The sequence below is a fragment of the Corvus brachyrhynchos genome, unplaced genomic scaffold, assembly GCF_000691975.1.
Source record: "Corvus brachyrhynchos isolate BGI_N302 unplaced genomic scaffold, ASM69197v1 scaffold14, whole genome shotgun sequence".
In the NCBI taxonomy this organism is placed as follows: Eukaryota; Metazoa; Chordata; class Aves; order Passeriformes; family Corvidae; genus Corvus; species Corvus brachyrhynchos.
The window spans coordinates 6,480,386-6,496,354 of NW_008239110.1; the positions used below are offsets into that span (position 1 = coordinate 6,480,386).

The 15,969-nt window shown below is 35.7% G+C and overlaps 1 protein-coding gene across 1 annotated transcript in view; it reads right to left on the bottom strand.

Annotated features, from left to right (window-relative positions):
* The window catches only part of PDSS2 (prenyl (decaprenyl) diphosphate synthase, subunit 2), a 117,375-nt gene that overhangs the window by 26,560 nt on the left and 74,846 nt on the right, over positions 1 to 15,969 (bottom strand). The window contains exon 4 of the mRNA XM_017739664.1: positions 944 to 1,018. Within this exon, the coding sequence (XP_017595153.1) occupies positions 944 to 1,018 (75 nt within the window). The remainder of the gene's footprint in view (positions 1 to 943; positions 1,019 to 15,969) is intronic.

The following is a 15,969-nucleotide window of genomic DNA, read 5'->3' on the forward strand; positions in this document are numbered from 1 at the left end:
CTGAAGCGTAAGGCTCAGGTCTCCAAGGCACATGAGACAATGCCACTAGAAGTGAATCTATCTGCTTCAGTGGATTTCAAGATTGGTACTCACATATACACAGTACTCATCAGGGACTGAAAACTTGCTATCATAAAACCTGCAGAAGTCATGGCAACTTTAAACTACTGATTTTATTGCATGTGTTAAGATACAGCCATATTAAATGAAAAAAACTCTTTTTTGCTCCAATATGCAAGCCTACTCCAAGAATGGCCTCTAGAAATTTCCTTAAATATTCTAGTAAAGATAAAAAAAACCTAGATGTAATTTGACCAATTTTCACTACAGTTCTTGTCAGACAATAACACAGAATATCTGCAATTGCCCTTAAAGAAAAACAAGATTATTTGTTGGGAAACGCTGGCAGCTATTTTCTTGGTCCATGCTGATTTCTGAAATATGTGCACGGTGACTTCTGATGGAGAAGAACACAGTGCTACACTCCTAATACTCCAGGACAAAACTCAGAAGAAAGGACATGTTATAAGTTCATGAAGAAGCATTCTGTAAACCACTTTGGGCTTGGAAACAACAGGTTTGACATGAAAATATTAATTATGTTGACAACATTGTAATAAATACCTCTAACAGAACCTTGACTAGGAACCTCTGGAAGCATTTGGAAAGCCTGTAGTAAGGTGTGCCTAGAGCTCCTGGTAATGAAACGATAGTACTTTATTAAGCACCCACAAAGACAAAATAGTTCCTCCTTGAGCATTTCTAGAAACTTCCATCAGAGCTTACAGGTGTCATAACGATGTTACTGCTGAAACCCACTAGGACTAGTAACTCTTCCTCCCTCTCCCTCCTTTTAAACAGGTGAGAAAGTCATCATATTTACCATAGTCACACATTAATATCACCAAATGCCTTGGGTACATAAATCTAGTGAAATTCTTACCTCAGATGATTTTGAATTTTCATAATATATACCTTGAACTAAGTCACCAATAGCACTTGAAATTAGTTCCACAACCTGTAAAAGAAAAGGAGAAAAAGCCTTACATCTTTAATTATCACCAAATTGACTAACAAAGCTACTGCCAGATTTCCAGAAAGATAAACCATGAAGAAAGCTAATTGTGAAAGACTTCAGGATTTACTGAGATATATTCTGTGATACGTCTGTGCTAAAACCTCTACTACAGTAACTCTTCTATCAAAGTTTTAAGTTAATATAAATGAAAAACAAGACTTGTTTTTCCTACAGTGTGAACTATAGAGTGTATTCTCACAAGGACGTTCACAGAACTAATAAATCCCAGTTCATGAATATGAGACAGTACCTCATCTAGGCTTTGTTTTGTTTTGTTTTTTTCCTGCCAAGTAAATACTTCACAATACCTCTCCTTGGGAGCTGTTAAAATTCTAATCTTCGTGGCTAATACAGAAAAGTCAGAATCCATAGAAAGGTAACCTTTCAAACGTGATCACTTGGTATTCGGGTGCCCTGGGAATGCACTGTGGATGTATTTAGCGCATGGCCTGAGGCTCAGCTGTACCACATACACTGAAAGTCTGCAACACGGGAATGTTTAAATCAGATTTATCAATCTGTATTATCTTCAGGGTTCAGACTTTTTATTTTATTCAAGCGAAGCCTAAAAATCTGAACTTGATCCAGAATGTAAAACAAGTAGTCCACGGTCTCCCTGGAACTACTGTAAAATTTAAAGTTGTGCACATGAACTATCTTAATTGGAACAAAATACTCAGATTTATTGTAAAATTAAATGCGGGCATTTCAAATAAGCACACCTTAAGGCTACCTCTTTGGTTGCTCACAAAGTTTTAATTTCTTGAATGTGTAATTTCTTATGCATATGAGTCTATATCTGATTCCTCTTTTTGCTTCCTAAAATTCAATGTAGTTCTTGCTGAATTAAAAGATTTAGTTTCAATTTTTATCATTCTTGTAACTGAAGACAAGAAGTCAAATGATAAAAGCCCTAACAGAAAGATATTCTAACATTTAGGCACGCTTTATTTGATAATAAAAACACATTTATATGCTAGTTTTGAATACTAGCAGAAAGGTTGTGTTTTCTTTTTTTTAAACACTGGTTCATATACATATTCATATACACACAGCAAGCGCTAACTTTAGAAATGGTGCTGATTAAAAGTCATGTTTTTTCTTGCAATGCATATGGGTTAATTTGCAAGACCTACAAAAACAGCCTGAAAAAAAAAATCACATTGCCCTTTAGGAAACTAGACACCGAAGAAATATTGTAGCAATATGAGCTTTGAAGGAACTGAAAGGACAATGATCCTACAGTGTTACCAGATGTGTTGAGTTATTTAAGTGGGGATCAGAGAAAATGAGGGGCTCTTTTTTTTTTTTTTTTTGAAAAACAACACTCACCCCCTGCCCCCCCTGTTTTTTAAGGTATCAGATAAGCCTTATTCCCAAATCCAGGAGGACTGAGTATCGCCAATAGGTCTATGAAAGTCTGTAACTAAATGCCCAGGATCAGATTGTATTACAGTTTATACAAGCAACATCCCAAGATTCTTCTGATGGCTAGGACACATAATACAGATCAATCACTCACTCAAAAATGTTATGGTTTGTGAAATGGTCTGAGCTAAGAGACCTACACTGGTAATACGAAGAGGAATTTACAAAGACACAGAGTCCTACTCTAAATGTCAAAGTGATAGTATGAACTTTTAACAATGCAGCTGGCTCTGGATAACTAAACCTTTTCCTCTCTTGCCTGAAACTCTAGACTGAGCAGGACCCTGTTTTGGGGTTTCTTTTTCCATCTCTCCTCCCTCATTTTAGTGCAAGTCTACCCTCAAAGGCAATTTTAACTGACTTAAAGCAAGCTTGGTGAAACATTTGTGAACAATTGTACCTCTTCCTCTTAGAGTTTATAAAACATCTTAGGAGAATTACACATCAACTGTTTAGAAGAATCCTTATTATATTAAATACCAGTGACATATTGAACACTATATGTTAGTGAGAATTTAGTATTAATATTACCTCCTTTCTCTCCAAATATATATAAAGAATACTTTTAAGGTAAATATAAGGCCATACAGATCACTAAGAGGAATGAAATTCCAGTTTCAAGAACACAGTTAGATACTTGTATGAGGCTCTGTTACCTCACCAATCCTTAATCTGATCTACAAAAAGCATCTCCTGCTTAACGTCAGTGGCCGGGGGTCCTGAGAGCTGGGGAAAGAAATGAGAAACGAGGAAACCAGGCAATTTTCTTCTGCATCCCAAAATGACAGAGGAAGAAAAATTATTACAGATTCAGTAGTATTCATGGAATGATACACTGTCTAGCTCTTATGTAGCACTTTCCATCAAAAAATCTGAAAGTAATCAACATCCCCTGTTAAATTTATTCCCTACCATTTTATATAAGGGGAAAATGGCAACAGTGAACTGATTTTCCAGAAAATCATGCAGTATGCCAGTGTAAGAGCAGAAAACAGTATCCAAGCTGTCTTCATTCTCATCACTGCCTTTCTGACCAGTGCTGACATTTTTGAGATGCAAGTCTGAGGAGTAAGAAAGTTAGATGAAAAATGAAGTGCTCTCAACTGCTTCTCTTTTAATTTGACAGTTGAGCTCCATTTAAAAAAAGTTCAGAGACGAGGAAAGAGAAGAAAGGATTGCCAGAATTAGTGCTTGAAAACAGCAACTCAAAAGAGACCAAAGGCAGCCTATTCATAACCTCTCTTCCCATTATTTTCCACTCCTCAACATGGTTTTGAGAAGCCTGGCTCCTCACAGGTACTCAAGATGAGCAGAAGCAACCTCACATTGAGAGAAAATAAACTTCCACTCTATTTTTCATTTTCCACTCCGCATCAGCATCTTCCAAAGTGCTGTCTTCTGCTCCTCCAGTGTCCCCACGACTGGGTATGGCCCAGGGGCTAACAAATGCACATGCAAGTGATTTCACACCCTTTAAACACATTTTGTGACAGTTCTGCTAGTGTGGGGTTTTTTTTTTCCCCAAGGAGGTATTCCTTCAACATTTTTTGTAGGGAAGTGATCTCTTCTGCTTCTTAAAAGTCAACACAAAGTCCATCAGTTTAGTATGAATACAGGGAAAAGAGATAGATTGTTAAAGCTAAAATCTCTCCTACTATCTAGGCAGGCTAAGTGTAAAACATGATGTAAATTCTGGACACAACCATTTGATTGCTCATTCCACAGCAAGGTAGAACACATGCTCTGACCTCTCCAATTCATTCAAATATGAAATAGTCCAAAAGACTGTGCTGTGTTTCAGTTCTAGAAGAGTTCTGTAGGGTTAAAAATCAGAAATTTGTTGAAACTTAATTTACCCTTTTCTGGTGTAGTAACTTGTTTGTCAAAAAGGCACAGCTTTAACCCCTTCAAGGCTCTTTAAGTTTACTTTGAGTCTAATTGCTCAAGCTTAAAATTTCTATATATTACTTGAAGAAATAATAAAAATGTTGGTAATTCATTTAGTTCAGAAAATTACTCAGGACATCCAACCAATCACTTAATGATTGTCTTCCTTCCTTTTCCTGAAATCAGAACTCCATGTAGTTTACTGAGGACATATCTGTAAGATAATTCAGAGTTCAGAATTCCCAAAGCACCATACATGGTGTTACAGAATAGGGCCACATGTTCACTGTTGCAGGTACAGCAGCCCAGTTCATGACTGCAGTTGACTGTCCTGGGACATTCAACTCTGTCTATAGAAAAAGAGGTGTATTTTAATGGAAGTGATACTCTACGCTGGAAGGAATGCAGGGAAATCACAGAATATAAGACATTTCAGTAGAATACTTTCTTCAGAGTTAAAAAATACTATTCACACTCCATCAAGCACAGTAAAAAAGAATGGACTCCAAGCCCCACTCATCCTTCCCAGGGTTTTTAAACAACCTGGATGAAAAGATGACATTGGTGCCATCAGTTTAGCAATTCAAGCACTTTGCTCCCTTCACTTATCTTCAAAATACTTTGTTTCAAGTTTACTGCAACATAACACTACTTATGGTTTTTCTCCTGGTTTTCCTTCTAGTTTACAAAAAGGAATGAATCTGAGCTCCACTCAAAGAATGGTCATTTTATTTTAAATTCAGCAGCCGAAATGGAATTGATTACACAGACCACTCTGTTTCAGAGTAGTAATATCATGTCTCTCCAGACTCCATTGGATATTTTCAAGGGGAACATCACAGCAAGGATGAAGCTCTTGTGGGAAGACAGGAAACAGCACCAGGAAGAACACAGCAATGGGTATATCTTTGTTCTTCATCCCTCGCAATTTCTCTTTGACAAACTTCCTTAGCTTTGCCAAATTCCTTCTGAGAAGGGCCACAAGTAATTCCTTCCATCCTTATGTTAAAACAATATCCTTTCCTCACACATCTGCTATGACAGACCGCAATCCTTGCTGCTGATGTGTAGATTTAAAAATGTAGCAGGACTTCTCCACACAAATAAAGAAGAAAATTAGATGGTCAGGAACCATTAAATACACAGATAAAAATTCCTTCAGCTTGCATTTGACTTCCTTCCCCAAAAAAAGCACTAATTTGGGAAATACTTCAACACTTAAAAATTCCACAGAAAGCCCTTAAATACTCTACTGCATGCAACATTGCAACACTAGGAAGCTAAAGACGAAACTTAGCAAAGCGCTGATATTGGATTTTGATTGCTCAAGAACGCCTAAAAAAAAAACCAACACAAAAAAAAAAAGGAGCAAAAACTGCAAGGAGTTCCAAGAACAGTGAAATTCAATTTTCTTTCCTGGTAATCTCCTCAAACATCATTAGTCATACAGGTAACCAAGTGTGCCAGCCTACAGAATGTTTTTTTTAATCTAATGTTTATCAAATCCTATTGGATTTATTATTTGAAATCATCTTGAGCTTTACTGTTTTTTGAAGCTGGCTCTCTCTTAGTTGATACACACAGAAAGGACAGCAATTTGCTTTCTAGAATGCTTTAGGTGGTCTTGGAAAACACAGTTATGGTTTTCTTAATTCTGTTAATGATGAATTAGTAGCAAAATACAATATAACAATATAGTGTAAACACATCACCCAACCCCACTACTTGTTAAAAAGGTGCTTCTAAGACATAAAAAATAATCAGCAGCTGTCAATTTGAAAACTGCTAATATTGTTGAATATCTACCTTAAGGTCAGTCTGCCTAAGGGATTTTCACCAGTTAGGTTGCCCTTTTTATGCTGATGCAGCACTATCTACAGAATTGTATTTAATCAGGGTAAAGACTTTTAGAGCATTATTCACTCATTTTCCTTAATGACAACATAACCAACAGATGAAATATTGCTTTCCTTGTCTACCTCCATGTGATACCTTTCACAGTTTCTTATTACCACTGCAGATCCATGGCAGCATATCCTCGCACTAAAGTACTCAACAACTGAGTGACCCAGGATAGAGAAATACCCAAGTACTTCAGCTGGACCATTTTGGATGGGTCATTTCAACAGTGAACAAAGAAGGTATCGTGACTACAGGGCTCTGTAGATATAAACACCTCCCCATCCATAAGTGAGTCAGGAGAGCATGGCTATAAAACACTGTTCCCAGTCATGCTGCTGGCAGACAACCATTAAACTGGGCTATGCTCACAAATGAATTGAGGATTAAAGTGAGTAACACAAATTGTACCTGCAAGTAGCATTAACTATTTTGAACAGTCTGTACCTGAACAAAGGTGAATCAGAAGTAAGATCATTTAGCATCTGACAGATGAAATCAACTTAATGAAGCTGCAGATGTTTGTTAAACAAACAAATCAACAACCCGCTTTACCAGGGGTAGCAGATTCTAGGCTCCAAGTGAAATGCTGTTGAATTTCAAAACACTAATATTAACAAGCAGTTACAGTTCACCCAGAAATTCAATATTCTTGTTAGCCAACAAGAAGTCAAATACATCAGCATTTTGATTAAAAATACAATTAACTCATTTACACGACTGCTAAAACCTTAAGCATTTTACCACATTATTACACTAAAACCACTCCAGATGTAAAGGCACTTTTACTAAAAAATTTACCATGGAAAGGTTCACTTTAAAGACAAGCTTTACAGCAGTGAAAAGAGAGGGGAAGATATATAATCTATTGCTCTATTTACAAAGCATATCTACTTTAGCCTCTTCTACAGTACAATGGGTATAAACACCTGATGGGAGGTGAGGGAGCCAAATTCTCCTCAGCAGTGCCCATTGACTGGATGAGGCAACAGGCACAAACGAAAACATGAAATGCAATCTGGATACAGGAAAACATTCTACTGTGAGGCCATCCAACAATGGATCAGGTTGCCCAAAGGGGTTGCCAAGTCTCCATTTTTGGTGATATTTAAAATCTGTCTGGACGTAGTTCTGGGCAACTATCTCTAGCTGACCCTGCTTGAGCAGGGGGTTTGGACTACATGATCCCCAGAGTTCCCTGTCAATCTGTGACACCAGCAGCTGCTGGAGGAAGACCACAGTTGATTTTACATATTTACATCTGCAGCACCAACAACAACTTTTCTCATCTCTGAAATAACACAATCAAGGCTACAGAGCTGGTGACAAATACTCTCTCAGGTAAGAGTTAAGTTTACTGATTGTACTAGGAACAGATTTCTCTATTATAAATAGTTATGTTCTTGGGAGACTAAGAGAGGCCATCCAGACTAATCTTAGACTCTTATCGCCATTGCTAACAGCTTTGAATTGCAACCAAATCATCACAAAAATGTATTTTCACTTTTTAAAAGTGTATTGCCTGTTCAAGCCACACTCCAGGTGTATATATGTATGTATGTGTGTATATATGTATGTATGTGTGTGTATATATATATATAGGCTGACTATATACCAGCCACCATAACCTCCAGTCCTGCAAAACTGTATATTAACTGCCTTGTCATGAAAATGCACCTCTAGAATACCCCACATATCCAAAGATGAAAGTTAATATATGTTAAATATGCACTCAAAAAAAAAAAAAAAAAGTAGTTTCAGATAATACTAGGATAGCATTTCACCCAATGTAGATCTGATTGCTTTTTATCCTACTATGCACTCTCAACAGGAATCTTACTATGTTTGAGAAACAGACTTCAAATAAAGCCTTGAAAATGGAACTTGTGTTCTTCCACTCCTTCAGCTATAAAGAGAATGAAGTTGACATTGCAAATATCACTTCTGGAGGACATCACCTTAGAATCACAGAATCATTAGGTTAGAAAAGACCTTTAAGATCATCAAGTCCAAACTAAACCCAGGACTGTCAAGTCCAGTGCTAAACCATGTCCTGTCACATTTACATATCTTTTAAAGACCTCCATGGATGGTGACTCCACCACTTCCCTATATAAGCTCCTCCAGTGCTTTTGTTGAAGAGATTTCACCAGTACTCTCTTTTCATGTACCTGTTCTGTGAAAATTCATTTTCATATTATAATTTAGGTAAGGGCCAAAGCTATTTAGCAGCAAATTCCTCCATGATGATTATTCATGGCTGTGAAAGAAAAAGCTGTAACAAATATCTCTATTTAAGAAAAGCAGGCAGTGCCAATACCTATTCTAATTTAGTGGTGAAGTGGCAGTACTGCTGGCTCTTCAGAGTCCTTTCCCACAATATGCATCTCATGCAGAATAAAACATCATATACCCAAAAGTTTTCATTGCTTCAATTTCTTAGAATAATTTTGTTTTCTTTTGAATATCTATTTGCTACATATTCTGGCATTGATCTTGGATACATATTCTCGTTAACTGTCACAGAAATATTAAATACAGGCACTTTTAAATGTTTGTCTTAAATCTTTCAAAGACAATTTCTCTGAAAAGTGAGGGGTTTTGACTAAAAAAAGAGAAAAAACCTTTCTTCCAAAACTTGGCTTTAATATTCCATTAGATTTATTTTTTTATATATATATACACACACACACACATACACGTATGTAACATGCACATATATATCTCAAAGCCTGTAAATATTTTTGACTCCTGAAGTACTTGTGTTCACCACCAGACAACTGCCAATTTGGTGCTGTATATTAAGGGAGCAAACATAAGAGGAACAGACCCCAATTACCCAGAACTCATTTGCCAGGTATAGTGATTGTCTTGAGATGCTGAATGACCTTTGACTTTCATCAGATTCAGCCTCTCTTCAGTTTCTTTAGTTTTTATCTTCTTCATTGATGCTCAGTCATCTCTGAAAAGCCCTCTGTTTCACATAGATAGCATATCAGTATTTCCCAGACCATTCTGTTAATTACAAGGCAAACAGCAGTTCCATAAGAAAAAGAACTACTAACCAGGTGTTAGAAACAGCTGTGCAGTTTACCTCCAAGAAAGACAATATTTACCTAGTTTAATGACAGGTATTTGGTTCAAGAACTCAAGCAGTAAACATTGACTTTGGTCTGCTGGGCAGACCAGAAAAGCAGAAAGATGTGTCTGATTGCTACTATGAGGAAGGCAAATTCAGATGTGAGATGATTCAGAGACAAGAATATTGCATGGACTTTGTGGAAACTGGTGTAAAGATCTTTGGTAGGCCACTGAAAATTCATCAGAACTGAATGGAAAACTTCCTCCTCAGGCTGTTAGTTGCTTGGTCAACATGACATTGAGACAGAACCTCAAACACTCACAATTCTTTTCTTGACAGCACCATGCCTCGATGCTTTAAAAATATTCTTGCAGTGTATTTTTGGGAAAGACTCTAATCTAGACTTGATGATACAATGATACCTATGACGACATATTCTGCTATCAGTCTCAGTTTCAGTCTTTCCATGTTCTGCAGCAATCATTCTGCTACAAGGTACTGTTTGTAAGCCACAGACATCCATGAGGTAAGTGGCAGAAATCACTTTTTTTTTTTTTAGAAGTATTTTTTCATGCAGAAGTGGGAGGACAGAAAACAGACTGAAATCTAAACACAAAATTTTCCAGTAGTGCCATGGCCAAGAATCACCAAAAATTATACTCTTTCCATACAGACATACACTAACCCCAGCAGAGTCTAACTTTGGGAAAGCTTAACATAAGCATTAGCTTTAAAAACCAGTACAGGTGCAAAAGGCCACTAAGGTAAAGGATAAACCTATTTGAGGAATGCACTGATTAGGAATTAAGGCAAAGTTAAGCAGTTTTAATCTCAAAACTGATATTCATTGCAATGCAACAGGACTCTTACTGATCTAAAAGGAGACTGTTTCTAACATTATCACAATTACAGATGAAGCCTTATCTTTAGAATTTTATTAAATTAATAAGTTAATAAGCTGGGTCACTTAATCCTCTAATTTAACTTCTCTAAAAGATTACTTTTCAAACTTATAACCACAGCCATTAAGGTAATGAAATTTTACAAATACTCAATTATATTACTGGCTATACATAGCAAAAGTGAAATAGAAAAAAACCCTGTGAAATATTCAGAAAACTGAATGCTTCATTTGCTCAGGTGTTATTTTAGGGGCTACTTCTTGAGAACAGTGGCAAAAGATGCACTTCCTAAGAAACTGTTCCACAGACACAAGCATCAAAAGAGACAATGGGAAGAGTACAATGCAGTAATTGGGAGACTCACTAGCATCATTCTACAGTTTTATCATCATCATCATCATCATCATCAGTATCGTAAAAGCTGCTGCCTCTAATGATAGCAGAAATGCTAGACAAAAGTTGTACAGCAGTAGTGTGGGACAAATTTGATTATCAGGTACTGATTCCAATAGATTTTAACCTTTTATCTCTAACATGCAAGATTTTTTTTTACCCTAATGCTTCAATACTTTTATCAACTATTACAAAAATTGCCTTTTTTCTACCAAAGAAATTTCACATGATTGTCAATAAAATATTTATTAAAGAATCTTATTAAAAATCCAGTGTTTGAGGACATTGGGAAGAAAAAGCGATACATGTCCATTAAATGAACATAAAGTTTGTTTCAATTACAATCTCTTTTATGTTTTACTTTACAGTAAATGAAATCTAAATTTACCTCTCCAAAGGCATGTAAATTAGTACATTTCGGTGCCATCTAAATATAATAATTAAAACAAATAACACTTTTCTTCATTATGATTCATACATAATTATCAATTATTATGTATTTCTCAGTACTTAAAGAGTGTGTTTGCATTCTCCAATAAAAGGTATGCTAACAATATACTGAATAACAATATCCAGTATGTATCTCAATATTTTAAGATACAGAACTGCTTATTTAGGGTTGCCTAAAGAAGAACTTTATTTTGCAATAATTAAATCATGTTGCCCTGTGTCATCTAACATTAGTTTAAAAGTTCAAAAACATTAGACTTCTTCCTTGGTTTTCTTCTCTCCCAGTATCCCAGTATGCTTCTTAAGCATACTTTTCCATAAATCAGTTCAGAGCTCTTTAAACTTACCTATATTTTTCAGTAGTGTCTGGTTTTGAGACACACCCCTGTGGCACTCTAAAATACTAAATTAAAACAAAAATACTCAATAATATAGATACTATCTTACTCCCTATCTTGTTCAGTACATCATCATCAAACAGTGCCTCAGGGGAAGGTACAGCAAGACAGACATGATAAAGTGCTTCAGAAAAGCTCTTTATTCAGCTCTCTACAAAAAAAAATTGAAGGTTGTTTTTCTTCTTTTTTTGCCCCTCAAGAAGAAAACATCATTATCAAACTTTATAAACTTTCCCTTAATCTAATTTGATCTAATCTGATCTCTTCTTCTTACCAAATTCCTGTCACCTAGCTGCTCTGTAAGCTGATCATTTTAGAGATACTCAGCTCTAACAGCAGCTTGTAGTAGGGAAGAAAAAGAAAGTCAATATGTGAGCAAAGGCGAAGAGTTAAAAACAATTAAAAATATATAAAAGATTCGAAAATGGTTTTATCACCGCTTCAGTTTTCTATATGAACACTGTACTGGGAGCAAACACATTACTTCTGGTTCTCAGCGTTTCTCCCTGTTTTTTTCATCCTGCCTTCTCTGATCAATACAGCTACTGAATCCCAGTAGGAAAATTCAGATTATAAAGGTCTTTGTTTATTTTATGTAAAATATAATAAAAATATACACTGTAAATATACTTAGCAGATATTTATGGTTCAAATCTTCCACCAGAGAAAATAAAGAAGAATCTCTCTTCCAAAATAACTTCCATTGCTCTGAAAATAACTTATCTCAAGTACATTTATGAAGGACCTTCTACTTACCTCAAACAAAATGAAAAGCACTGTTCTGAGGGATGGTAATTTGAATCTATTACAAGTCAATAGCTGCTAATGGTTGCTTTTACACTGGCAACTATTAACATATAGTTTCCATTAAAAAAGGGTATTTCTTGGCAGATTCGTGATGGGTTTTTTTCACAAGTTTATGTTCTTCTCTTGACATCATTCAGGGAAAGAAAAAGTCTCATACAAGTACCACCTTTGTTAAATGACATGTAAAAATCAAAATTGTAGATTCTAGCTGACTTGTTTGTCAATTCTCAAAACTGTCAATCTACATCAAAAGAGCAACTGGCATCATTTCAGAAAAGAGGATATTCTCTGTATCCTTCACTGGACACCAGGGAACCAAGCTGCTTAAGTTCCAACCTGAGCCGTCCTCTAGGACCACAACTGATGCTACAGATGTAGAAACCATAGTTCAAGATAAACAGTTCTTATAGGAAGTGCAGTGCACCTTCCGGTTGTTGCAACAGGAAGACATAGGAAGACTTAAATGAGTAACTTACGGATGTTCATGTAAACACAAGGCTTATTTGATAAACAACACACTTACGCCTTTAGGAATGTAGAAACTTAACATAAGGAAATGGATCCACTATGTAAGTACTACATCTGTGCTACTGTTTATTTATGAACAAAAAACGCTTAATAAAATAATGCTCTACAATGTGGTCTTCTGGCAGAACTCTGCATTGACAGACAAGATTCCTAAATTCAATTCCAAGCTTTCAGCCTGTAGATTTTGAAGTGTTTCTGTGATGAGTTTAATCATTTCAAGAAGAACTGACTGAATTATACTGTGAAAAATTGAGTCAGTTCTTAAGATTTCAGTAAGAACTACAGAGAACACTATCATAACACGCCCATTACATGTACTTCAGGTTTTTGGGATAGGCTTTTTCTTCTTTTGGGGAGGTTCATTTCCTGTTTTGTATAAGTTGGGTTTTAGTGGTTTTGTTTTGGTTGTTTGGCTGGTTTGTGGGTTTTCTTTCTTTAAATACAAAGGGATGCCTTCTTACCAGTTTATGGAGCTGCAAGAAATGCATTTGCAGATTATTTTACAATTTTCTAGGCATTGCACTAAAATGCACCACTTCAGCCTTCTGAAGTTCTATGCATCACTCTCTTTAGAGTGTAAGAGCATCAAAACTAGTTTTAATTACGTTTTTTAAGCATCCCCTCTATAGTTTTGTAAGACAACTGATGATTCAGATGCTCAAGGAAGCACCAGCTTTAATGCTGTGACAGATTTCTTCCAACTTCTTCTCTCTGTTATAAACCCTGAAAAAGCACATTATTTGATAATATCGAGGTCAGTATCCACACATCACTTGTGGTAAAATGCCCATACTCCACATTCAGCTGCCAGGTGACAAAAATGCCAATTAATGTTTGTTACTTTTGCTATGTTTGCATCTCAATGCCGGCCTAAAAATATTATAGGAAGTGCAGGTTACTTAAGCAGAAATCAAAGACAAAACTAACACTTTTTGCTACCAGAGTCAAAGGAGGACTTTCATTCAAAAGATTTGCTTTTAGCAGTTTCATCCCCACATTCTTAGCTAGGCAAAGCAAGATAACAAATGTTAAAGATATACTGTCTTCAGATGGCAACAAAGAACTACCTATTAAACAGATCATTTTACAGTTCTTAATAATTTATTAGCACATTTATTTAAAACTGCTTATGGTCACATATCCCACAAGATAGCTGGGAGGTACCCTATTTTGTTAGGCAAACATAATTTACTTTTCCATCACTCCCACACCTACATGTTTACAATGACTTCCACATATATCTTAGATATATCTTATCATGATCCTAGTATCAGAGCACTGCAACCTCAAAATGAGAAAACCTAGCAAAATAACCCTGTCATCCCATATAAACACACCCCAATCCAATAAGTCAGCACATTTCCACACATTATGGCACTGTTAGTTAAGTAGCAAAACACAAACATGCCCTTCCTTGCCAAAGGTTCGCCATTCCACTGCTGATATAACAACAGCTAAAAGATCCCAAACCCATTCATCTTTGGGCTCAATTCTGTTCTAAAATCCATGCATTAGCAATAAACAATCTGCTACAGCATGCAGTTCTTAAGTAAGGTTTTATCCATATAATTTTCAATCAACAACATAATTTATCACTGCAATCAGCAGGCCAAGAAGAGCCACCATCCAAAAGGTTAGTTTATATAAGGTGATCAAAAAGTTAACATGAATGTACAAAGAATTGTAAATACATGTGATCTGATCAATCTAACACTTTGTACTGTACAGGTTTTTGAAGAAAATAGTACTCATTTTCAACAGTTTTTATTAACTGAAAAGATGTAGAACTTTGCCATGATTACAAAAATGAAGCATACACATGCATCTGCCCTTCAATACTTAAAGCCTCAGTTGATACCAACTTTGCATCCATAATTAATGTATCATGATTTCACAAAGTAGAAAATGAGAGTGCTTTCTTCTGAATTGTTATATGTTCAAAAAACAAAATTTGAGATGATTTTGTAATAGCACAACAGCAGAGTTTATCTTACAGGAGGCTTTCTAACTGACATTTCAAGAAATCTAGAGTCCTTGTACCTCAGAGACCAAAAACTATGAAACCCAAAACACCACCCCAAAACCTTCTTTGGCATAACTTTAGCAAGCTTATGAGAGATATGAGCACTAGTTTAAAAGAAAATCCCAAAAAAGCAAATCCTGAGCCTTGATTCTTGTTAACATCATTACAGTTATATTCTACAACAGTAGCAAGAAGAGGAAAATTACTACGAATTAACAACAACAATTCCTATATTTAATGTTATTTAAAAATCAAAGTGTTACCTAAGGCAATTACCTTGCAGCCTTTTAATATCTACAGGGAAAAGCCTAAGGGAAAATAATTGACTTCGCTAATTTTACCCTTGGCAATTATAAAATAGCTCTGCATTTCATTATGACTACAGAATTTCATGTCTAATTGTCAGCCCCGAGAGAAGCACAGAGATAAATGCATCCTGCACAAGCTCAGACAAGAATTTACCAGCACAATAAAATTATCTTGGTAGCAGTGAGTTCAGTTATGCTAAAACCCCCTTTAATTTAAATTCTGGTCTATACAACAGCTATGCATGTCTGCGGAGGTTACAGCTACCATGGTCAGTGCCATGCACAGTAAAATGCTGCTCATTTCATTAGCCAATTTGCTAAATGCCAGCAAAAAAAGCAGTACTGTGATTTTTACTTTTTACATCAAAGAACACAAAACATTATGAAGGAAAAAAGTCACAGTTATTTCACACTGCTAAAAAACAGATGCCAGATTTGAAAATTCATCATTTACAAAAGAATAAATACAGTATGTTTAAATCATTGCACCTGTCAAGAGATTTCTATAGCTTGTACTTCAATTTTTCTAACTTTGCTAGTAGGGTTAGACGTATGAAAAAGAATAATTTACTAAGTCAATCAGTTTCCATAATGGCATCCCACTTATCGTATGTAGAAGCTATGAAAGTATTTAGATGTCAGAAAAATGAAAAAAAGTGCTAAAATGTTTTGGCAGAATTTTCCAACATGCAGTATAATGATTGCTTTAAAAAAAAAAAAGTATTTCTTTGCACTTGTGCTTCATTTCACTGTAGGCTTGTCTCCTGGCAAGTCTTCAGGGATTAT